This window comes from Taudactylus pleione, unplaced genomic scaffold (genome assembly GCF_031769625.1).
Source record: "Taudactylus pleione unplaced genomic scaffold, aTauple2 ptg000093l, whole genome shotgun sequence".
NCBI lineage: Eukaryota > Metazoa > Chordata > Amphibia > Anura > Myobatrachidae > Taudactylus > Taudactylus pleione.
Window position 1 is genome coordinate 13479826 of NW_028284495.1, and position 26493 is coordinate 13506318.

The following is a 26493-nucleotide window of genomic DNA, read 5'->3' on the forward strand; positions in this document are numbered from 1 at the left end:
TGGACAGGTGTGGGCTATTCCCTCATTATTTAATTATCAATTAAGCAGGTAAAAGGTATGGAGTTGATTTTAGGTGTGACATTTGCATTTGGAATCAGTTGCTGTCGACTCTCAATATGAGATCCAAAGAGCTGTCACTATTAGAGAAGCAAGCCATCATTAGGCTAAAAAATCAAAACAAACCCATCAGAGAGATAGCAAAAACATTAGGTGTGGCCAAATCAACTGTTTGGAACATTCTCAAAAAGAAAGAACGCATCGGAGAGCTCAGCAACACCAAAAGACCCGGAAGACCACGGAAAACAGCTGTGGTGGATGACAGAAGAATTATTTCCCTGGTGAAGAAAAACCCCTTCACAACAGTTGGCCAAATCAAGAACACTCTCCAGGAGGTAGGTGTATATGTATCAAAGTCAACAATCAAAAGAAGTCTTCACAAGAGTGAATATAGAGGGCTCACCACAAGATGTAAACCATTGGTTAGCCACAAAAACAGGAAGACCAGATTAGAGTTTGCCAAACAACATCTAAAAAAGCCATTACAGTTCTGGAACAGCATCCTATGGACAGATGAGACAAAGATCAACTTGTACCAGAGTGATGGGAATAGAACAGTATGGAGAAGGAAAGGAACTGCTCATGATCCAAAACATACCACCTCATCAGTGAAGCATGGTGGTGGTAGTGTCATGGTGTGGGCATGTATGGCTGCCAATGGAACTGGTTCCCTTGTATTTATTGATGATGTGACTGCTGACAAAAGCAGCAGAATGAATTCTGAAGTGTTTCGGGCAATATTATGTGCTCATATTCAGTCAAATGCTTCAGAACTCATTTGAAGGCGCTTCACAGTGCAGATGGACAATGACCCGAAGCATACTGCAAAAGCAACCAAAGAGTTTTTTAAGGCTAAAATGTGGAATGTTATGCAATGGCCAAGTCAATGCCCTGACCTGAATCCGATTGAGCATGCATTTCACTTGATGATGACAAAAGTGAAGGGAAAATTCCCCAAGAACAAGCAGGAACTAAAGACATTTGCAGTAGAGGCCTGGCAGAGCATCACCAGGGATGAAACCCAGCGTCTGGTGATGTCTATGCTTTCCAGACTTCATGCTGTGATTGCCTGCAAAGGATTTGCAACAAAGTATTAAAAAGTGAAAGTTAGATTTAGGATTGTTTAGTTTGTCCCATTACTTTTGGCCCCTTAAAAAGTGGGAGGCACATATACAAACCGTTGTAATTCCTACACCGTTCACCTGATTTGGATGTAATTACCCTCAAATTAAATCTGAAAGTCTGCAGTTAAAGCATATCTTGTTTGTTTCATTTCAAAGCCATTGTGGTGGTGAATAGAGGCCAAAATATGAAAATTCTGTCAATGTCCTAATATTTATGGCCCTGACTGTATGACAGAAGACAGCAAAGACTTCAGCACTGGTGCGCCATATTCCCAAAGATATCACTGGAAATATGGCATCAGTTGCCAGACCCTGTTTTGATGCATCATGGGGCTCCCCTTTAATAATGTGATTCGAACACCATGCACCCATTATATATACAGTATGTCACTGCAGGTATGTTAAACTTATTTATGTAATCAACAAAAAAAAACTAATCAAGGTAATGCTAAAATTCTAATGATATAATCTTGACTAAGGTGATGATGCCTGTGTAGAATTCGGAATTATATTCTGCTCCAACATGTCAAAACTATATGTTCTATGTAAAAGGTGTAGCGATGAGTTGGGGGTGGGATGTCCTGGATTTATGATTAAAATATTCCTTACTTTAGGTAGTTGTGTAAGTTATTTATATTTACTTTTAATATCAAAAGTTGTGGAAATTATTGCACAAAAGATCACGCAAACACATTCTGTGATATATAATAAAGGGCCCACGTTGCAAAACTTTGCATTATTATGTTTTCAAATACAGAAATGGACACATAGTATTACAATTTCACCGGTACATCTGGAACTAAAATCTATCACAATTTCAAACAACACAGAACCTAAACCTTTCAACTTATGTTTTTTTTATGTACTGTTACTTCTGTTTACCGCTATGACATTGTCAATGGAGGAGTCCTGTTTCTGCTTTGACGTCCTTGTGAATAAGTAGCTAAACACAGTTATGCACATGTCTTTGCATGTCAGTAGCTCAATCTTGATTTCATTCTGTTTTGGAGAGTATTAAAATTAGAACATTCAGCAAGAAACGTAATAGCGATTCCGCACGCAGTTCAACTGCGATAGTATGCTAATCCATTGTGATCTCAGCACTGCATAAGGACGCCCACTTTACCTTACACACATTTGTAATGTTTAGCAGAATAGCGAAACTATCGGTACAATCGAGGACAATCGCAGCCTCGCGCGCTATTAGGCCTCAGGCTGCGTAGGGCATCGCAGTGGATAATTTATGCACGCCCCTGCAACGATATTGAAATGCGCTGGCACACCTGCGTTCGCTCATAGTGGCTGGTTCACGCATGCGCACTGTGATGCATGCACAGAATGCAAGTAAGGTATTTGCAGTGTTGGCGACATTGAGTCTGCCCCCTCCGGGATGGGGTAGCCAGGCCGCATAGCATTGGGGCGCGATGCGGCATGGGAGGCATGGCCAGGGACATTACCTGGCATTAGGGGGCGGGACGGGATGTGTGAGAGTGCGGTTGCGTCATCATGGCCCCGCTCCAGCTACACAGTGCAAAGATTTACCGGCATTGTGGTACATGACATGGGGAGAATCGTGTCTTCTCCCCCTACACTGGGGGGGGACGGGTATGTGTGGGTGGTCAGGGGGATAGGTAGGTGGCTGGCCGGGAGACTTGTCTGCTTTTCTGGGCGGCTGGGAGCACCACCCGATTGTCAGGAGCCTCTCAGCTGTTCCAGGAGAGTAGGCAAGTATGGGTATTTGTTCTTTTAAGTATCATAGTATCACAGACACAATTCTCAGAGATGACTCACATTTATGTGATTTTACCCCAAATAGAATGACTAAGGGCTCTATTTATTAGCATTGTTTTTACTAAAATAATGTGAAAAAGGGTGTTGGTGTTTTCACATTATTTTAGTTTCACATGAATTTACTAAAGGGCAATTGGAGTAAAATTTGCGGGAGGGTCGCGGTCGCATGGTGAACCGGCACATGCGTGGGAACTTTCTCAATGTATTTGTTGCAAAAAATACAGTGAGAAGACTGTGGAGGGGATTCGCAAGGACAGAGCTTTATCGCAAGCTCTGTCCCTGTAAGGAATTTTTTTATAAATCCCTGTGATATTTCCTAAATTCGCAATGCAAATTTAGGTGAAAATATTACACTACAACCGCATTTTAAATGCAGATTGTAGTAAATAGGGCCCATAAACAATATCGCTAGTGGATTTCTAAATACATTTTATCAGTGTTCGTATCAGCGCCGGAGAGTACTTTTCCTTTGACAGACTACCTAGACTACCTCTAGGGTTGTGTTGGGAGACCCTTTTCCCTTAGGCTGCAGATTCAAATATACCATTGTGGCGCTGATCCCATTTAAAATTGCTATATATTAATTAGCACCTCAACAAGGAGTCTGCACTATGGGCCTGAATCAGTAAGGATCGCAACTGCAATTGCAATAGCGATTATGCACGCAATCTCACTGCGATAGTATGCTAATCTATTGCGATGCTATGCCATCGCAGCACAACATAATGACGCAGACTTTATTTTACACACATCCATAATATTTAGCAAAACTGCGAAACGATCGGTACAATCGAGTACCATCGCATCCTCACGCACACTTGCACAAGCCCTGACCTTACTCGGGAATTGCTAACTTCATTGCATGCTATGAGTCCTCAGGCTGCGTACAGCATTGCAGTGGCTAATTTATGTACTCCCCTGCAAAAGCGTTCAAACGCACTGGCATGCCTGCAATTCACGACCACCCCCCCATCACCACCCACAGACGACACTTCCTGGCAATCACTCTGCAATGGATCTGCGTAGTCACTGCAATTGCAGTCTTGATCGCAGTGGCCAGGTTGCGCGTGCGCACTGCGAATGCAACAATCGGCTGATTGTGTGCGTAATCTCAGTTGCGATCGGTAGTGAATCAGGCCCTATGTGAGGAACAATTGTGAAAATGTAAATTTAATGATGCATGGTTATTTATACTAATAATAGGCAGTGCTTACACCTACCTGTATTTCTGTTCTAAATTTCACATACATTGACAGCACAGATAACAGGGCATAGTGGGTATGAACAACCATCACAGCAAAGCAAAAGCCTGTGGATATGCAAACCCTGGTGTGCAACTGTGCATACACGAATCTAATGAAGTTGGTCATATTTATACAGCAGTTTGTGCGTTTAAGCTTGTTCAGTAGTGAAAGCTTAAAATCTTTATAAAAGTATTTTTTGGGTAACAAAACATAGATGTATTGTTTGAATATGCATTACATCTTCTTGTTTACTAAATGTTATCAAAGAGTGAGTGTCCTGGCCGATTAGACTTGTTGGATAAAATATTCTGGATTTCTTCCTAACATGCCTGCTACGAGGACTGATTGACAAGTAATGAGGCTGCCTCTGTTTTTCTGTCCCATAGATAGACGTGGCAATGCTTTGCTGGTTATGGTGAAGCTCTTACATTGATGCGTCTGAACCTGCGGTTTTATTGCCGTAGTCATCTTTGTTTGGTCATATCGACTGGAAGATCTTTGAACGTTTCGTCATGGCAGATGAGGAAGACGTGTCTACGAGATTACGTCAGAGATGTGTGTTCAACTTGGAAAAAGCGGAAATTAAACTTATGAAATGTTACGCAAGCATACGGTGGAGAAACAATTAGTCGTGCTGCACTTCAAAGAGGGAAAGACGCGAGTCACTGACAAAGAGTGTTCTGGGAGAACATCCACCGCAGTTACAAATGTCAACATTGCCAAATCTGTAGAGATGTTGCAAAATGACAGAAGGTTAACTTTACGCGATCTTTCAGCTTTACTTGGCATCTAATTCGAACGCGTTCAGCAAATTGTGACAAAGGAACTGAAAATGCATCGCGTGTACCAGGTGTCTCATTGAAGAGCAGAAATCTCACAGAAGAGCAGATGCAACGACAAGTTGAATCGTGCAAGAACACTGTTCGAATGTCGGAGAGGATACCCAATTTCCTGACATCAATTGTGACATGTGACGAATCATGGATTCGTCATTGTGATCCGGAATACAAACAACAGTCCAGTGTATGGAAACACGCCAATTCACCTCCACCCAAAATATTCTGTGTGATTCCTTTGGCGTGTAAAGTCATGCTTCTGCTGTTAATTGATGCGCACGGTATGATCCTACAGCACTGGGTTCCCCGTTGACAGACAATTAATGGTGACTTCTATTCAAACGTCTTGAAAACCCATTTGCATGGAGCCATGAGGAAGAAAAGACCACATTTGCTGAAGAAACAGGGGTTTTTGCTCCAAGACAATGCCCAACCACATGTTGCTGCTGTCGCATTGGCTACACTGACTGAAATTAATGGGACAGCACTGGAATACTCTCCATATAGCCCGGACTTAGCGTCCTGTCATTTCTGGTCATTCCCAACCCTGAAAAACGACTGCACGGAAAGAAGTTCACAACAGGTGATGAAGTGAAAAATGCCACAACTGCAACACTCAGGCACCTATTCATCATCAGTTAATTTTTATAAAAGCAGGTGAAAATTAACATTTTTACCAGCAACTGTAAAAATTAAGTGTTCAGGCCATTCATCACAGATATCTCCTGCTTACCTTCCCCTGACGGAATGGCCCGCTGTTCCCATGCACTAGTATGGGGACAGCATTCATCAAGCTCTGAAAATATAATAATTTCGAAGCTTGAGTGCGATAGCATTTGCCATCTTCAGATGGCATTTGCTCCCGCTCCAAGCTCGCAACCTGCTCCTTCCCTACGGGAAGGTTTCCCAGGTTGCAAAGAGGGATCCTTTTGGATCCCTCCGCCCCTGTCCGGCTCCTTCAGCCGGACGTATGGGCTCTTGTGCGCATGCATGACCTGTACAATCTGTACAGTGTTTATTAAAAGTATAAAGCCAGTTTGGCATTATTAACATAATTTCTTACATCATGGCATCATAATGGATTTATTTGGAAATTCCTGCCGGATAGTAATGTAAACTAAAAAACAACAGCAACTGTAAAGCTTTATAATTGCATATAAGCAATCAATAACTAAGCTTAACCCAGTATTCACCTCAATCTCTGCGAGTCTACTTGATTAAGACTCCACCAATTTCACTCATCTAAATATAGCAATATTCAGCCATTCTTTGCACCACTGGTGAACTGCAGTTTTCATATCTTTTCACATTTCTCTGTGACGCTGCCCTTCCCTGGCTGTCCTTCTACCTCTCTGGACGTTCCTTCTCTGTTTCCTCTCGTGTCTCCTCTTCTCCCCCACTTCCACTTAAAAAGGTTCTGTTCTGGGACCTCTCCTATTCTCCCTCTATACATCCTCTCTAGGTGAACTCATCAGCTCTTTTTACCTCCAATATCATCGCTATGCTGATGATACTCAGATCTACCTTTCCTCCCCTGACCTCTCCCCCTCTCTTCTAACTCATATCTCCAACTGTCTCTCTGCTATCTCTTCCTGAATAGCGCTTTCTTAACTTAATATGTTTAAGACTGAGCTGATCATTTTCCCACCCTCCCGAATAACCTCACTTCCCACAAGTTCTTTATCAATTGACTGCACAACTATCTCCTCTAGCCCCAAAGTACACGGTCTTGGAGTTATCCTGGACTTCTTGCTCTCCTTCAGACCATACATTCAGCACCTCTCACAGGGTCTCATTCAGACCCGCTCGCGAGCGCACGACGCTCGCAAGCGGATCGATGGTACCCAAATGCGCATGCGCACGACGGAGGGAGCTCCGTCGTGCGCATGCGCGAGACCCGGCTAGCGACGGGGTAGCCGTCGCTCCGGGTCTCGCACCAAAGGGGGCGTGCTGTCGATGTTGATTGACAGCACACCCCCCTTTGGAGGGCGTGCCGGGAGCGTGGCTGCCAGATGGAGGCGTTCCCATGGGAACGCCTACCGTCTGGGTCCGGCCCCACTGACATCACTAGTGATGTCAGTGGGAGTGATTTTGGCTCTGATAGAGCCAAAATCACTCCAGGGCTTGCGGCAGCGAGACCCTACCGCAGGGTCTCCGTCGCAAGCCCGATGGTCGCGATGGTCTTGACCATCGCGACCATCATCATGGACGCTCGCATAAGCTGTGGGTGGTAACCCACAGCTATGCGAGCGTCCATAAGGCCGCTCCAAGTTGAGGTAGGAGGGCCCTGATTCAGAGCGAGCGCTCTGGTCAGAGCGTCCGGCTCTGAATCAGGCCCACAGTACTGCCGTTTCCTTCTCAAAAAGACCCTTTCTCACCCAGGATCCTACTAAAACCCTCATCCATTCACTCATCTCCAGATTAGACTACTGTAACCTTCTCCTGTCTGGCCTCCCTGACTCTCACTCTCTCCTCTCCAATCTGTCCTTAGTGCTGCTGCTCTGCTCATCTTCTGGATCCCGTTCCCCTTCAGAACCCGATTCAAGGTTCTTTATACTCACAAAGCCCTCACCCATTCATCTCCCATTTACATTGTTGAACTCATCTCCCTTCACACTCCTGCCCACCCTCTTTGCTCAACAAATGCATGTCGCCTCTCCTGCCAACTGATTACTTCCTCCCACTCCCACCTCCAAGATTTTGCCCGTGCGGCTCCCTTCCTCTGAAACGCTCTCCTTCTCCTCATCAGACTCTCCACCTCTCTACAAATCTTCAAACGGACTCTCAAGACCCACTACTTCATCAAAGCCTTCCAGCTCTCATCCTAACCTGCTGCTACATGCTAATTCCTCCCCATCTGTGTCACACCTGTTTGTTTGCCTCTCCCCATTAGAATGTAAGCTCTCACAAGCAGGACCCTCTACCCTCTTGTGCATCTCCTTACTTATACTTTCATCTACTCCTCACTCCCCACTAGGGCACCCATCACTTGATTGCTTACTCCCTGTTGCTTATTTGAGTCTTATGATTGGTAATGCTGCCATGTATATAAACCTTGTCCTGCATCATATTGTACAATTGTTCGCTTATTTGTGTACTTTGTAAAGTGCTGCAGAACACTTGTGGCGCCATATAAATAAATAATAATAATGGATTGAGGTCTGAGCCATGACTGGTCAGCTACAGAACATGGTTTTGTGGACATGTTGTTTTGGGGGGGATGCAATTCTCTGTCATGGGTGCGATTTGCAAGTTTTCCCTTGCACCACGTTGAAGTGAGCAGAAAAATATGCAATGCCAGGGCTACTGTAACTAACTGGTCGATACGTGCCCATCCAGGCGATGCCTGGCATCACATTGTGCCAAATTGAATTGCCACCTTAGTATTTAAACTGCTCCAAAATGGCCTTCGCTGTAAGCTTTGGGTGCCTATGTATTAATAATTGCTGCAATGCCGCAATTATTAACAGTTCGTCTCATAACAGACTTTTTCATTTTGTACAAAAATGCCACGGCTATGAACTAACTGTAACTTGCAGGGACAGCAATAACCCCTGTCCCTGCGAGTTACATCCTTGGCATATCAGAGGAGTGACTCATGCTGAGATACTGACACTGCGCATGTGCACTAGCCAGATGCTGGAGCCAAATAGAGGCTGCAGGAAAGGGATCATAAGATTCCTCTCTTGCGAGGATGCCTCCATAGGCTTAAAGCAGTTTATGCAATATAAAGATGGTATAAACCAACAGGACCAAACTCATTTGGTACATAAGGGTCAGACCATAGGGCCTGATTCAGAGCCGGACGCTATTTGCGCTCGCTCGTTCAGAAAAAGGGGCCGGATATTTAAATTGAGCGCTCGTTCTTTGCGGTCTGCTGACGCTTCTATGTCTGAGCGAGTGAACGAAACATGCGCTCGCTATTTTGTGAAGACGCCCCCTGGACGCTCGCATCCTATGTCATCTCCGCTATTTATTAGATTAATCAAGTACATCGAAAGGCATCTGAACTGCTCGCAGTGCTTGTAGTTGGATTTTCCTACCGCAATCATGCGAACAGTTCAGGCTAAGAGACAACCAAGTGACGTGGTCGTTGACGCTGCTTTGTTAATTATGCACACCCTTAAAACGCCCGTTTTGACCGTTTGGCACACCTGCGTTCGGCTCTCCACTCCCCGTTTTCAAGCACCTTCCCCTGTTACCACCCACAAACGCCTCATTCTGTCACTCAAATTAGCAGGCACTGGCTATTTTGCGAGCGCACGATTTCCGACTGCAATGACTGGTTGGCGCATGCGCATTACGACCCATACGCATGCGCAGATGTGCGAACATCGCTCGGAGCGAAACGAGCGGCCGCTTACGAGCGGCTCTGAATCAGGCCCATAGTCCCCATTGATAATAATGAGAACTGCTATCGGCAATGCTAGAGTTCTGTAAATGTTCCTGCATTAGGCTATTAGTACATAGTGGCAATACATATATTTTATAAATGCTGTTTCTGCATAATTTTATTAAAAATGGGCTTGATAAATAGGCCCCCTTTCACTGTCCTGCTAGAATAGAACATTCTCTTCAAAATTTGTATATCTATTTTTCCCCAAAGTGTCCGGAAACAAATGGCATATAGTGTCAGGAAACGAATGGCATGTAGTGTCTGGAAACGAATGGCATGTAGTGTCAGGAAATTAATGGCATGTAGTGTCAGAAAACAAATGGCATGTAGTGTCAGGAGATGAATGGCATGTAGTGTCAGGAAATTAATGGCATGTAGTGTCAGGAAACTAATGTCATGTAGTGTCAGGAAACGAATGGCATGTAGTGTCAGGAAACTAATGGCATGTAGTGTCAGGAAACGAATGGCATGTAGTGTCAGGAAACAAATGGCATGTAGTGTCAGGAAACAAATGGCATGTAGTGTCAGGAAACGAATGGCATGTAGTGTCAGGAAATTAATGGCATGTAGTGTCAGAAAACAAATGGCATGTAGTGTCAGGAGATGAATGGCATGTAGTGTCAGGAAATTAATGGCATGTAGTGTCAGGAAACTAATGGCATGTAGTGTCAGGAAACAAATGGCATGTAGTGTCAGGAAACGAATGGCATGTAGTGTCAGGAAACTAATGGCATGTAGTGTCAGGAAACTGATGGCATGTAGTGTCAGGAAACTAATGGCATGTAGTGTCAGGAAACGAATGGCATGTAGTGTCAGGAAACGAATATGTAGTGTCAGGAAATTAATGGCATGTAGTGTCAGAAAACAAATGGCATGTAGTGTCAGGAGATGAATGGCATGTAGTGTCAGGAAACGAATGGCATGTAGTGTCAGGAAACGAATGGCATGTAGTGTCAGGAAACAAATGGCATGTAGTGTCAGGAAACGAATGGCATGTAGTGTCAGGAAACGAATGGCATGTAGTGTCAGGAAACAAATGGCATGTAGTGTCAGGAAACAAATGGCATGTAGTGTCAGGAGATGAATGGCATGTAGTGTCAGGAGATGAATGGCATGTAGTGTCAGGACACGAATGGCATGTAGTGTCAGGAAACGAATGGCATGTAGTGTCAGGAAACAAATGGCATGTAGTGTCAGGAAACAAATGGCATGTAGTGTCAGGAAACGAATGGCATGTAGTGTCAGGAAACAAATGGCATGTAGTGTCAGGAAACAAATGGCATGTAGTGTCAGGAGATGAATGGCATGTAGTGTCAGGAAACAAATGGCATGTAGTGTCAGGAAACAAATGGCATGTAGTCAGTGGCGGGCTGGGCCGGGGGGCAGGGTGCCATGTGCCCCCCAGGCTGCAGCGTCGTGCGGGCCGGTGCAGTCTGTGTCACTGTGACACAGACTGCACCGCGTGTGTAGCGCTGGAGCCGGCAGCTGTGTGTTTGCTGTAATCAGCAGCCGCTGAGAGTCTGTCAGACTCTCATCGGCTGCTGCTGCTCCCACTGCGGGAGCCATCTTCCGGCTCCCGTGGTGGGTAATGGGAGAGCCGTCGTCATGACGACGTCTCTCCCATAATGCAAAGCGGCCAGAGGAGCCTGTGGAAGCGTCGGGACCAGGAGCGGGAGTTTCAGGTAAGTATTTTTTTTTTTTTGTTAATAAAGTCTCTCTCTACTGGGGGGTGATTACTATGGGGGCACTACCAGGGGGGTGGATTACTACTGGGGGCACTACAAGGGGGGTGGATTACTACTGGGGGCACTACAAGGGGGGGACTACTACTACTGGGGGCACTACAAGGGGGGGACTACTACTACTGGGGGAACTACAAAGGGGGACTACTACTACTGGGGGCACTACCAGGGGGGGGATTACTATGGGGGCACTACCAGGGGGGGGATTTCTATGGTGGCACTACCAGGGGGGGATTACTACTGGGGGCACTACCAGGGGGGTGGATTACTACTGGGGGCACTACAAGGGGGGGACTACTACTGGGGGAGCTACAAAGGAGGACTACTACTACTGGGGGCACTACAAGGGGAGGGGACTACTACTAGGGGCACTGCATAGGGGGGAGGGGACTACTACTAGGGGCGCTACATAGGGGGAGGGGACTACCACTGGGGGCACTGCGAGGGACCACTGCTGGGGGCTCTATATACAGGGCAATACTGGGGGTACTGCATACGGGGGAGACTACAACTGGGGCCACTATTTAAGGGTCATTGCATAAGGGTTAACACTATTGGGGGCACTGCATGGGGGGATGGACTGCTACTGGGGGCACTGCATAGGGGGTACCACTATTGGGGGCACTATATAAGGGGCTTACTACTGGGGGCACAAGGGGCACTGAACAGGGGGGACCACTACTGGGGGCACAAGGGGCACTGCATAGGGGGGGATCACTACTGGGGGCACTACTGGAGGCCTGCATAGGGGTGTTCTCTCCTGTGGCACACGGGGGCACTGCATATGGGCACTACGACAGGGGGCTGCCCCTAATCTTTATTTTTACCTTACATTAATCCCATATGGACCCGCCTCCTCCCTGAAACACTTGAGGGGGGGCGGCGCCGTAGCACGCACGTTCTTCGGGCACCCTGGCTACACGCTACTCCTCTGCCAGGGCCGCCTGCATGCATTTGCCCCCCAGACTAAAAGTTGGCAGCCAGCCCCTGCATGTAGTGTCAGTAACCAAATGGCATGTAGTGTCAGGAAACAAATGGCATGTAGTGTCAGGAGATGAATGGCATGTAGTGTCAGGAAACAAATGGCATGTAGTGTCAGGAGATGAATGGCATGTAGTGTCAGGAAACAAATGGCATGTAGTGTCAGGAAACGAATGGCATGTAGTGTCAGGAGATTAATGGCATGTAGTGTGTTGAACTTTAATAATTTAGCACAGTGTAATCTGCCTGACATCTTCCAAACATTAAAACAACATCAAACATATTGTTCCAAATTTTCCTATTAGTTTGTAGTACATGTAATTATAGAAAAACATACCTGTATGAAGTGCACATGTAGCTCTATATGGGGCTCATGTTCCTTTAGATTGCTATTACTTTCCATAAATTGGAGGTTTCGTTTGTATTCAATGTTTCATTATGAGGAAAATGGTTATCTATGATATAATGAATTACATAAATTCTTTGTCAGTATATTTACTTAATGTAAATTGTGTATTGTTTTATCTTACATCTCAGGAAGCTTTGGAGGCAGCACTTAATGATAATGCAGTATTAGCTGAGGAGTATCAAACTCTGCAAACCAGCTACTTGGATGAAAAAGATAAACAATTGGTCAGTTATGAAAGCAGGCTATCAATGGAGGCAACAGTGCGAGACTACTTACAGGTAATTGTAAAGTGGCAAATTATTAGAGGGCAATTGCGGCTTTCTCTAAATATTATCATATCTTCTATTTTATGTACTGTACCTCATATACTGCTCTGTGATATATCCAATAGCAAATTAAGGGCCTGATTCAGACCCACTCGCAAGCGGCTGTCCGCTCGCAAGTGGGTCGATGTTGTGCACTGCGCATGCGCACGACGGCGGGAGCTCCGTCGTGCGCATGCGCCAGACGCGACGAGCGAAGGACTTTCCTTCGCTCGTTGTGTCTGATCAAAGGGGGCGTGCTGTCGAAGTTGATTGACAGCACACCCCCTTTGGTGGGCGTGCCTCCCAGACTGGGGCGTTCCCAAGGGAACGCCTACCGTCAGAAGCCGGCCCACTGACATCACTAGTGATGTCAGTGGGAGTGATTTTGGCTCTGATAGAGCCAAAATCACTCCGGGCCTTGCGGTTGAAAAACTCAACCGCAGGCTCCGGCTCGCAGTTGTGATGGTCAAGACAATCGCGGCCATCAAACTGCACGCTCGTATAGGCTGTGGGTGGTGACCCACAGCTATACGAGCGTCCAGGAGGACGCTCCATAATTATGGAGGGCGGCCCTCATTCAGAGCGTGCACTCTGCTCAGAGCGTACGGCTCTGAATGAGGACCTAAGAGTATTGCCCCCAACTTAATGGAATCAAAATAAATTGGAGAATTCTTACAATTGATCAACTCAAAACACTCTGGACACTAGCAATTTTGCAAAGGAATTGTAAAATATGCAAAGTTCAATTAGGTTGGATGGAATCCATTGGGAAGAGGAATTTTGAAATCATTCTATGGATTCTTGTTGGGATTGAGATTAGGGCTATGGTCCACTGTAGAATATTGTTGTGTTTTCTTTTTAACCCACTACAACTTTTGCTTTATGCTTTTGGTCATTGTGCTGCAGGAATATAAATATGACTGCAGCAGGGATTTCCTTCTGTCTTCAGTAAGGTTGTATCCATGTTTTTCAGCACCTGAAGCAGCATGCATCCCCATAGCATTATGCTCCTGCCATCATGCTTCTTCCTGGGGACAGTGGGGCTGATTCAGAGTTGGGAATAGAATAAAATAGAGCAAGTAACTGTGTATCTTGGTGATAAACATGTTGCACTGCAGATGGGGCAGATTTAAAATGTTCAGAGAGATTTAGATCTGGGAGGGGTGTGTCCAAACGGAAATCTAAATTGCAGTGTAATAATAAAACTGTCCAGTATTTGTGTGCTACATGCAAAAGCAGCCAGTATTTACCCCATCAGAGGCAAACGCAGAATTTCTAGAGGGTTTTTTCCAAATGCTAGATTTTATAGCGAATGTGGCCAGTCCATGAAGAGGGCATAATTAGCACTTATCCAGCTTTATATAGCAAATTGTTTTTATCATATAATACAGGTTGAGTATTCCATATCCAAATATTCCGAATTACGGAATGAGAAACCTTTGCTTTCTGATGGTTCAATGTGCACAAACTTTTTTTAAAGCACAAAATCATTAAAATACAGTATACAATAACCTTTAGGCTGTGTGTATAGGGTGTATATGAAACATAAATAAGTTTCATGTATGTACACAAGCTTTTTTTGATGTGCAAAATTATTAAAAATATTGTATAAAAAGACCTGCAGGCTGTGTGTATAAGGTGTATATAGAACATAAATGCATTCTGTGTTTAGATTTGGGTCCCATACCCAACATATTTCATTATGATATGCAAATATTCCAAAATACAGAATATTCCCATATCCAAAATACCCCTGGTCCCAAGCATTTTGGATATGGGAGACTCAACCTGTAATAGCAAAGCATTACAGACATAAGAAAGAAAGAAAGAAAAGAACAATTTCAAAATTGGTAGTACAAAATGGACCTGCAAAATGAGGTTTCAATTAGATCCTAAAAATACAAAATTTCCTGATCAGAATATACAAAACCTCTATAATCAAAATAAAAATATTGCATATTAAAACATTAATGAGATACTATAACAGAAGAGAGACAAGACAATTAGGTAAAAAAAAAAAGGGGGGGGATATGGAGGAGGAGAGGAAAGAGAAAGTTGCTGCGTAATTGGAGTGTAGATCAACAACAAGGCCACAACAATTTTAATGATGTATATCGGCTCCATTAGGTCACATAGGGCCCAGGCAGGGAGATAGCTATAACTTACACAGGTGTAGGTCGGCTAGAGAGAATGGTTTTATAAGACACAGAGGGCTTGATTCAGACCCGCTCGCAAGCGCGGGTCGATGTTTGGCCACTGCACATGTGCACGCCGGAGCCGGCTCCAACGTGCGCATGCGCGAGACCCAGCTAGCGACGGGCGCTCCGTCGCTTCGGGTCTCGCACCAAAAGGGGGAGGCTGTCGATTTTGATTGACAGCTCGCACCATTTTGGAGGCGGGCAGGGTGGGTGGCTGGCCAAACGGAGGCGTTCCCGACAGAACGCCTGCCGTTTGGGTGCGGCCCCACTGACATCACGAGTGATGTCACGAGTGATGTCAGTGGTCAGCTTCCCACTCTATTAAGAGCCAGAAGCTCACTGGGGCTTGTGGGAACGAGACCCCACCGCAAGGTCACCCACAGTTATGCGAGTGGCCCGGAGGCCGCACCAAAAAAACCAAAATGCCCTGATTCAGAGCGAGCGCTCTTTCAGAGCGTCCAGCTCTGAATTAGGCCCAGAGTCTTTAAAGTCCACCCAGCGAAACCAGGTATCCCTAAAGAATTCGTAATCGCCATCAGCGGAGGTTATCAAATCGTCCATCTCCATATATAAATCTATTCTCGTGAACCAGTCAGTCACCGCAGGAGGAGAAGAGGAGATAACAGCCTTTGCCGCGTTATTCAAATGACATAATAAAGACCTTTTGTACCTCGAGAAGGTCCCGGATGACAGATGGAACAACCAAAACAGGGGGTCTGTGGGAACCGATTCACCAAGAATTATGGCTGAGAGGCGAATCACTTCTGACCAATAGAGCCGAAGGAGTGGGCATTGCCACCAGATATGAAAAGGGTTACCTGGGGCATTCGAGCAGTGCCAACATATATTGGGCATCCTAATCCCCATTTTAGAAAGAGTATCAGGGCATCTGTACCATCTTGAGATGAGCTTGTACTGAGTCTCAACAACGGTGGTACTCTTGGAGCAAGCGTGTGCTAGTGCAAATATTTTTCTCCATTGAGTTTCATCTAGACTGGAACCGAGGTCACGGTTCCAACGCTCAGTAAAGCTGGGGAGGGAGATGCCAGCATCTGAGGAGAGAAAGCTGTAGAGTAATGAAATAATATGGGTGGGGGGAGTGGGACTTGCGCACAGCTGCTCAAAAGGAGTATAAACCCTACTTAAAGTCTGGGGTGTTCCCAAGGAGTGTAAGAAGTGACGAACCTGGAAATAGCGCCAATATTCATTAGCCTGCAGCTTCCATCTCTGCAAAACATAATACGCTACCATTGCTAACCAACTGTCCAACTCTGAAAAGGCCTGCCCTCAACCAAGAATGGAAGGTATTATGGTCCATCCCCGGATGGAAACTGTCATTACAGAGGAACAATGTAAGAGGGGAATTAGGAGCGAATATCGATGGGGATCTCCTCATGTTCTTCCAACGGGAGAGCGTAGGACCAATAGTGGGGTGTGTGAGATTGGGGAGGACAGGAAGCAAGCACGTATTGAGCTTTAAAATGGGCCACAAGTGTATTTTGTGTCATAATTCCAGCATATACAGCACCAGCGATCACAGTAATGCTGGCCATACATACTTACGATTTTCCTTGAAATTACCGGCAGCTCCCTGGCAGTCCCGGACATACGATTGACACACGATGTACATACGATTTCATGATACGATCGATCTGCAGTTTAGGAAGGAAGGTCATTGAAATAACATACACTTCATCAAAATGTCACTGAAATGACGCCGGTCGGACGCACGATCGCATGCACAAATATACGGCACGATCTGCATACGATAACGATAGATATGAGGGGCTGCACATCTGATCATACGATACGTCTTAAGAGCGGCAGAAAGCGCATCAGATTGTATCCTTCCTAAAAAATACACTATTTTCACAAGATTCATCGTACGTTGCTTCGAAAATCGGGCAATCGCCCCAAAATCACACTAGTGTATGGCCAGCATAAGTGCGGCAGTAGGGCCATCCTGCCAGAGCTCAATGTTTTTATTTCAGACGTAGGATCCATTCCAGAGCATTGGAGCAAGTCCGGGAGTCTGGGGGAGCAGCAAAAGAACTTAGCACTGCCCTGGACATATATGTACATATTGGTCTCCTTATGTACTTGATAGTGTATTATAATAGGTTTATAGTGGGCGACACATGTTAAAAGATCCACAGGTGGTGCTAATTATTTAATTTGTGCTACTGAGAAGAACATGCAGCACTAGTAACATTCTATTATATTACTATTTCTGTTGTGGTCATGGTGTGGGCTGGGGAGGGGGGTTTCTAGGCAACCGGAAACCCCCCTGCGCTTGCCTCTGCCCATATGCAAAAATGTATTTATGTGCACCCCAAACATAAATAGTTTGTCCACGTGCACAGATACTTACTCTATCTTACTCTATTCCCAACTCTGAATCAGGCCCAGTGTTCGTGGGAGGATATGTAGTGTTAGACACATCACCTAGATTTAAAGTCAAAAAGTTAAATCTTGGTATCATTCGATTATTTACTCTTCCTCTCTTGATTAAGTGTGTTTATCACATGCTTTCAGGCTTACTGCAAATGTGCATTTTGTTGTGATTTCCTTTTGACTCCTTCCATAAAGTACAAATTTGTGATGTGCACAGTCTGCTGTCCTCCCATGGACAGTTACAGAATCTGCATTGGAAAAAGAGAACGCTGTCAGAGTTGACCAAGGCAGCTTGATTAACCTCCCTAGCAACTGTGACCTCATGCAGAGGCTCAGTTTTGGAGAACGGTCTGCTCTGTACAGTTGTGTCATATTGCCTTTAATTATGTACATATGTAAAGTTGTGCTCTTGTATGAACTTCTCAGTGTGAAGACCTTTGTACTTTGTAATGCAGCTATGTGTCTTCATTGTGTACTTCACTGTGGAACCCTTGTGGCTTCTAATAAATGAAGGATAATAATAGTACGAATATACAGCTAAAGCTAATTTAACATTTTCTTATCATTTCAAATATTCTACAGCCTCAGTTAGGAATATAGATTTACAACACACAGGTTCAGTGTTTGCATTCCATTAAACTTGGTGTCTCAAAATAGTCAACATCCATCACAATCAGTAGGATTTTAGGTGTTATGTTGCATACACACGGTCAGATTTGTCAGTTCATCGATAACGATGAACGATTTTTACAATGATTTGAACGGTTTCATCAACAATGAACGATTTCAGACAATATTAAAATGAATGAAATCATCAAAATCTGACTGCAAAAACAGTCGATGTTAGAGATCGTTATCTGACATGCGGGAACGCGCATCGTTCGTCGATGCATGCCCAAAATGTCAAAGATATGAACAATTGAACGATTTTTACAATCGTTATCGTTCATATTTGATAAGAAATCTGACCGTGTGTATGCACCATTAGAGAGCGAGCACGATTCCAAATACAGAGCACAGAGTCTTTAAAAACATTCAAAACAATCTTAGTGGTTTCAGACACTCTTGGACATATCTGTCACTATATTATCTCTTATGGAATGACAGTCAGTGGTAATGAAATTGCAAGTTTTAGAAAAAGCATATAGATCTGTATGAAAAAAAAAATATTGTTTTTATGTTTTTTGGGGGTTTTTTTTTTTTAGAGTCATGCAAATTGTGACACAAATTAAAATGAATCCTGAATATAGAAGGCGAGCTAGGAAGAACTTTTATCAAGTATGCTAGAGCAGCCTTTTCATTCTAATATGAAACTATAGTAAGGATCATTGCACTAATGCAGGAGGATTTGTGATAATGTTGCAGAAATTTTTACTGTCAAAACGGAACTGCAGTGTAATGACTTCTGTTATCATGGCTTCTAATAACCATTCAGCATAAATTGACCCCACATATGTTAAATTGAAATAATATGTCAGCCACATAATACGACAAAGGAGACATAGTATATGTCTTAGGAATTCTATATTATTGTGTCTAGATTAATTTGCTAGGGAGACAACATAGTCTGTTTTAGGTTTCTATTGCACTTGCAGCAAAACTTCTCATTGGAAAAGACAGGAGGATGGTGCATGGCAATAAATATGAATATCCTTCCAGTTCCTGCTAAACATATAGGAGCATGCAACATGATGGGCCTAAGGCTGTGCGCTCGCAAGCGGCCCGATGTTTAGGCACTGCACATGCACCGCGCCCGGCGTGCGCGAGCCCTGCCGAGCGTCTGAAGTTCAGTCGCTACGGGGCTCACAACAAGACGGGACAGCTGTCGATGCTGAGTTACAGCTAGCCCCGTTTTGTGGGCGGGTAGGGGGGTGGCTGGACAAACGCAGGCGTTCCCTTACGAATGCCTGGCGTTTGTAGGGAGGTCTTACTGACATCACTACTGATGTCAGTAGTGGACTTCCTGCTCTATTAGAGCAGGAGGTCCACTTGGCCTTGTGGCAACCTAGACCCTACCATAGGGTCTCGTTGCAAGGTCGATGGTTGTGATTATCGCAATGGTCTCCTGGCCACTCACACAAGCTGTGGGTGGTCTCCCACAGCTTTGCAAGCGGCCGGAGTACAAAAAAAAACGCCCACAATCCCAGCGTGCAGGCACCGGCAGCATTTTCCCTGTACTGCACATGCGCAAACAACGGGAAAATGGCCGTGACGGCCATTTTCCAGTCGTTTCTACAGAGCCGGACCCCCGCGCCGACGTGGGACTCCGGAGAGGTAAGCAATTCTATGGGTGCAGGGTGTGCTGTGCGGGGACTCCCTGGACCCAGGGGCCCGTGTTCCTGGCACACCCTGCACCCATTATAGATACACCCCTCGTCAGGCGCTACCTAATAGTGATATACTCTATATAGTGAATAATTAAAAATAACAAAATCACATATGAATGCTGCTCACTACTAGTAAAAGGGGGGCTGATCCCTTTAACATAACCAAGAGGTATAGAAACAAATGCCAAAATGACTGGGAGCGCAAAATGCAGATGGAAAAGGCCAGGATCTACGTCGGCTGACTGAGATTTCCTGGCCTCATTCCCTCATCTGCGATAGCCGGCCTGCGTGACCACATGGGGGGACACACAGATGTTCCGCTGCTGCATCCATTGACGCAGCTCGGAACATCAATGCCTGTGGGAGGCATGACGCCTCCTGCTGCATTACCATAATTGCAAGGATGGAATTGCAAAGCTACTTGCGTGCCAATTTGCAGTCACGTCCAGTACTGAATCACCCCTTAATCCAGTGGGAAGAATGTAATTTAGATAGGAAAGAAGACAAAAACACATTGAACAGACACAACTACCATTTATTTTTATTTATTATGGAAGTACTACTTTTTTATTATGTGGGCACTATTTATTTTATATATTAGAAGGACACCACTATTTATTTTATGTATTTCTGTGGCAATACTCCTTATTTTATTCATTAGTAGTACACTGCTTTTTCTTTTATTTCTCATGGGGCCCTACTTGTAATAAATAATCCTACTTGTATTATTTATTACAAGGGCAACAATTTTAGTTCACACTTGTGGCACTGCAAGTGCAAATATGCCCATGCTGGTGCTTATAGTTCCACAATAGGTTCTAATATTGTGACGATTAATCGCAAGAATAATCGCCAGAAATAATATTTTGTGTACTATGAAGTCCTTTAATTGACCTGTGTGTGCCTAGAAGGGCTGAGGTATTACCCCACCTCTTTTGAAGATAGGCATTCAAGGAAGAGGGGTTGATAATGATCTATGGCCCTGATTCAGACCCGAACGCAAGTGGCCGTTCGTACGTTCGGCGTACGTGCCGAAATATGTTAATTTAAGCGCTCGCTCGTAATTTCGTACGCAGCTAAACTTCCTCCCTAAAGTCTCCCAACCCCTCCTCTAGCTAACGAGCATGCCAAATAGCGAGCGTACATCCCCAATGTGGCTTGCAGGGAACGCTCGCACAAGTACAAACCGGAAGTGGGCCTGTCAGATTTCGATTACCTGCTCGTTCATTCTGCCTACCTACTTCAATCGTATCATGCCAATCAATATATCAATTAGCTTAATTGCTCTTCACATGTTTTCCAAACGTTTTTTTTTTCTTTTTCACTAAACTTTACTCTTGTCCGTGTTTTTGTTTACCCGCAGAATACGTACAGTTTAAACAATGGTTTTCGTTATCCAAAATACATGTTTGATCCAATTATCAAATTGTTTTCCGTGTTTTTACCCACGCATATTTTACTGGTTTCATTTCTTTATTTAAATTAGCTTACGCATGTCACTGCATCAAGCCTATCATAACTCACAATAGATTTTTTGGCCTGTAGAACACATGACTCATACACTAACCAATAGAATGTTTCCTGTTAATTTCCCAACTACATTAGCCAATCAAAATTTTTTTCTGGTCTTTATTAAAACTGTTTAATTAAAAATACACCATTGCCATCATGTGAGAGCCTCTGCATTCACCAAGCGGGAGCTTATTGTCCTGACAGAGGTGATGGACCGGCGTATCACCAGCCAGCCTCCCCCCATCAGCAATCGGGAGAAGCGTGCCGCCTATGCGGAGGTTCGCCGCCGCCTGCGTTCCTTCGGCTCACGCCAACAGATCGGCCAGCTGGAGCGCAGGTGGTCCGACCTTCAACGGTGGACGCCCCGCTTGCTGGCATGTTTTCGTCAGCGTATAGCGGAAAGTAAGTTATGTTTTGTTTGGTTTTCATGTTTTTATTTGCGGCCCTATCTGCGTGTGCATGTTTTCTTGTTTGGCCTGTTTCTTTTTTTCACACATATCTGCGTGTACATGTTTTCTTGTTTGGCCTGTTTCTTTTTTTCACACATATCTGCGTGTGCATGTTTTCTTGTTTGGCCTGTTTCTTTTTTTCACACATATCTGCGTGTGCATGTTTTCTTGTTTGGCCTGTTTCTTTTTTTCACACATATCTGCGTGTGCATGTTTTCTTGTTTGGCCTGTTTCTTTTTTTCACACATATCTGCGTGTGCATGTTTTCTTGTTTGGCCTGTTTCTTTTTTTCACACATATCTGCGTGTGCATGTTTTCTTGTTTGGCCTGTTTCTTTTTTTCACACATATCTGCGTGTGCATGTTTTCTTGTTTGGCCTGTTTCTTTTTTCACACATATCTGCGTGTGCATGTTTTCCTTTTTGTTTGTTAACCAATTAGCGTTTAGAAGGGTGATGTTCAAACCTACCCTCAATTTGTTATCCATCATTTAGAGGCCGAGCGAAGACTACAGCGTCATCGCCTGTGAAGATGTCGCCCTCTCCCCAACTCCGAGCCAAACCTCCTCTCCCCAAAATTCCCCCTCCACCCCAGCCTGCCCAGACCCTGACGCCCCTCCCTCTTGGAGATTTCCCATCCATCCAAATTCCCCCTCCCCTCAACCCACCCCTCTCTTGACCACCCCATCACCACAGTCAGAAATCACCCCGCCGACCTCCTTAGGAAATTGTCCCACCTCCGAGGAGGACGATGCTGTGGTTCCTGGTCCAGGCGTCATTCTGAACGGTATGTTTCCCTTTTATCCTTTTTTTTTTTTTTATGTGTTGATGTTATCCTTTGTCTGTGCCTTTTCCTTTTTTTAGTATTTTAAAAGGTTGGTTATATATCTCTTTGTTTATAAATTTCTCAGATGATTTCCCCATACACATATCACACATGTCAAAACACTCATACTTGTATCTCTTGTTTACGGTAGCAAGAATGGTTTTTTTTTTTTGTTTTTTTATTATTTTTGGGGGGGGTTTTTTTAGTTTTTGGTTTGAAAAATGAATTGGTGTTTTTTTGGATTTTGTAAAACAATTGTCACTTTTTGCTAAGTCGATTTTGCTTTTGAAGTTTTTTAGAATCATAAATTAAGGATTCATTTTAGTAAGCACCACAATTTTATAACCCACAGAGGACCAGAGGCGTTTGGCGGAGCTAGCCGGGTGTGTCCAAATGTTGAGGGGGCATGTGATCGGCCTGCTGGTGGTCCTGGATAGAATGACGGGGATCCTGCGCCACTAATTTTTTTTATTATTTTTTTTTTTTTAAATATTTTTAAACAATAAACATTTACATTTTGAATACAGTCTCATTCCTTGTCTGAAAATCTTAGATTGTTTAAACTTACATAAGTAGACTATTGCAGCAAGTATTTGAAACTAATGTAACTAAGATTGTGTAAAGCTGATTTTTTTAAGCAGGCACATGAAACACCTAACACTAACAATAGGTTTGTAGAGTTACCAGCATTTGTTTTTTTTTTATTTTTTGGGGTTTTGTAAATATTTTTTTAAACCTGCTTAGGCCGAGATTCTAAAACATACTGATTCTACATAATACCTTTTGGTGTTGGTTTTAACCCACAAAGCATAGTAAAATAATGAGCAATTTGACACATTACAGGATTAGCCATTAAGCAACTTTTCCTTGGGTGAACCAGCTTACACTTGCTTGTAATGTCGAAAAGAAATGATGTTTTTAAAATAACCAAAAATTTATTAAATATAAATAATAAACACAAAGTGTTGGGTCACAATCAATACACACAGTGATAACAAACTCAAAAATCCAGCCTACACCATAATAAAAAAGCAAAAAAACAATCAAGAACTGGTTGACGAATGAGCATGCCAACATGATTCCACAAATGTTGCGTTGCAAAATTGGGTCCAGAAGATATACCCAATGTGGCCACATGAAGTCATTTTTTGGGAGCAGGAAGTAGTCATCGTTTCATTCCAAAATATTTAAAAAAAAAAAACAAGATGGGAAATTAAAAACCGATTAATTTGATTTCAAAATAATAACCTTTCTACATTGTGTCAAATAACTTATTTTGTGTCAATAATTACCTAAAGAATCTGGCCACCACATCATCGCGTATGGCCCCCCCACATACTGACCTCCGACCAACCTCGGGGGGGCCATCCTCAGGCAAGGCATCCTCTGGTTGCATTGGGACACCACTCCTTATGGCGATGTTGTGAAATATCCCACACAGGACCACAATTTTCGAAACCATATCCGGCAAATACATGAGCTTGCCACCAGAGCGGTGGAGGCATCTGAATCGGCCTTTTAAAAGGCCGATACAGCGCTCCACCACTTGCCTGGTGGCTGTAAGTGCGGAATTAAAATCACTTTGTGGGCCTGGTGTGGGAGCCAAATAAGGAGTGAGCAGCCAGGGCGTGCAAGGGTAGCCACTGTCTCCTGTGAAAAAGAAGGAACAACATCAGGATCACTGTGTATCAAGCTTTGCATTGGTATCTACTAAAGGTCTCCACTTACCCAGAAGCCACGCATCACCAGCTTGTAGGTTGTTTAATTTTTGCCAAATCCCTGATTGCCGGATGACGAATGAGTCATGTGCACTCCCGGGTAATTTTGCATTCAGGGACAGGATCTGGAGGGAGGCATCACATACCACCATTACATTCAGTGAGTGATAGTGTTTTTGGTTCCTAAAAATGGCCTCCAGCCGTGCTGGAGGCTGAAGTGGTATGTGAGTACCATCCACAACCCCTATGATGTGTGGGAAGCCAGCTATTTGGTAAAAATTGGCCTTGGCCACACTAAGGGAACCCATATCCAAAGGCATTTTAATAAAATGATGGAGGTGCTTGAAAAGGGCCTCCATCACTGCCCTCAGGATCCTTGAAAAGGAGGATTGGGAGATTCCCGCAACTATTCCCACTGTGATTTGAAAGGATCCTGAGGCACAGAAATGTAACACCGCCATAAATTGCGTAAGTGGTGGTATTGCTGTAGGACTGTCAATTTGCCGCTCCAGATCACTCTCTATTAATGAGAGAGTGTCTATGATGATTTGGGGCGAAAGACGGTATCGCCTTAACACCTTATCATCGGGCATTCCAAAAAGGGTGACACGTGTTCTATATATCTGGGGCCTTGCACGCCTACGATGCCTACGCCTGGGACGAGATTGAGGTTGGTCGGCTTCCGGTAGCATGGCCACAATAATACGACCAACATCAACCTGAAATGGTAAGAATTGAAGTTAAGGTATGTTGCCCCAAAAAAAGACTGAAAAATACTTATCTTTACGATACAATCCAAAGATGCTTACATGCCGGGGTATTGTCATGATTTCCAAAACCTACATTTCAACAGACCATAAAAAGGACAGATTTTGGGGTGTCCATTTTGTAAGCTTGATTTTTGAAAAGGCACAAAAATAAAGGGGGTAAACACACATTTCTACAAAGAGCAAACCGACATTGCGACGACTTCCACAATTTGGCCCCCAAAAAACAACCCAGATTGTGAACGCTAAATAGTTCGCATTTTAACAAGAGAAAACAAGCCTACAAAAGTGCACTAAATAGTTCGCAATTTAACAAGGGGAATCAAACCTACAAAAGTGCACTAAATAGTTCGCAATTTAACAAGGGGAATTAAGCCTACAAAAGTGCGCTAAATAGTTCGCATTTTAACAAGAGAAATCAAGCCTACAAAAGTGCGCTAAATAGTTCGCAATTTAACAAGGGGAATCAAGCCTACAAAAGTGCACTAAATAGTTCGCATTTTAACAAGAGAAATCAAGCCTACAAAAGTGCGCTAAATAGTTCGCAATTTAACAAGGGGAATCAAGCCTACAAAAGTGCGCTAAATAGTTCGCAATTTAACAAGGGGAATCAAGCCTACAAAAGTGCGCTAAATAGTTCGCATTTTAACAAGAGAAATCAAGCCTACAATAGTGCGCTAAATAGTTCGCAATTTAACAAGGGGAATCAAGCCTACAAAAGTGCGCTACATAGTTCGCAATTTAACAAGGGGAATCAAGCCTACAAAAGTACGCTAAATAGTTTGCATTTTAACAAGAGAAATCAAGCCTACAAAAGTGCACTAAATAGTTCGCAATTTAACAAGGGGAATCAAGCCTACAAAAGTGCGCTAAATAGTTAGCATTTTAACAAGAGAAATCAAGCCTACAAAAGTGCGCTAAATAGTTCGCAATTTAACAAGGGGAATCAAGCCTACAAAATTGCGCTAAATAGTTCGCAGTTGTCACATCCCCAAAAACCCAGAAGAAACCAGTAATGTCCCCAAAAGATGCGAAAAACAAGTCATGAACATTTAACAAACAAGTTAAAATCCAAACTTACCAATACACGATATAGAAGTCACAGAACAAAAAGGTCGTTGGGGCAGAGCCAAAATAAACCTACAAAAGAAAAAAATATATATATATTTTTGGACCAAAACCAAACAAAAAGGAGAGCCATATTTTACAAAAGGATGACGGGAAAAAACTTACCCAAAAAATACACCACAACTAAAAGAACCACACCAAAAAATGCGAACGGAAAGTTAAACCCCAAAAAAACGCCTCTAACAAATTCCAAAACACCTCCGAATACAACTCCCGCCAACAATCCACTCCGACCAACGTAACCTCCAACAAACAACACCCGCCACCTCGACTCGAGTCGCCAAAAGCCAT

General features: G+C 43.9%; 1 protein-coding gene across 1 annotated transcript in view; it reads left to right on the plus strand.

Moving 5' to 3' along the window:
* Positions 1–26493, plus strand: part of CCDC178 (coiled-coil domain containing 178) — a 434648-nt gene that overhangs the window by 285599 nt on the left and 122556 nt on the right. The window contains exon 18 of the mRNA XM_088469772.1: positions 12709–12858. Within this exon, the coding sequence (XP_088325898.1) occupies positions 12709–12858 (150 nt within the window). The remainder of the gene's footprint in view (positions 1–12708; positions 12859–26493) is intronic.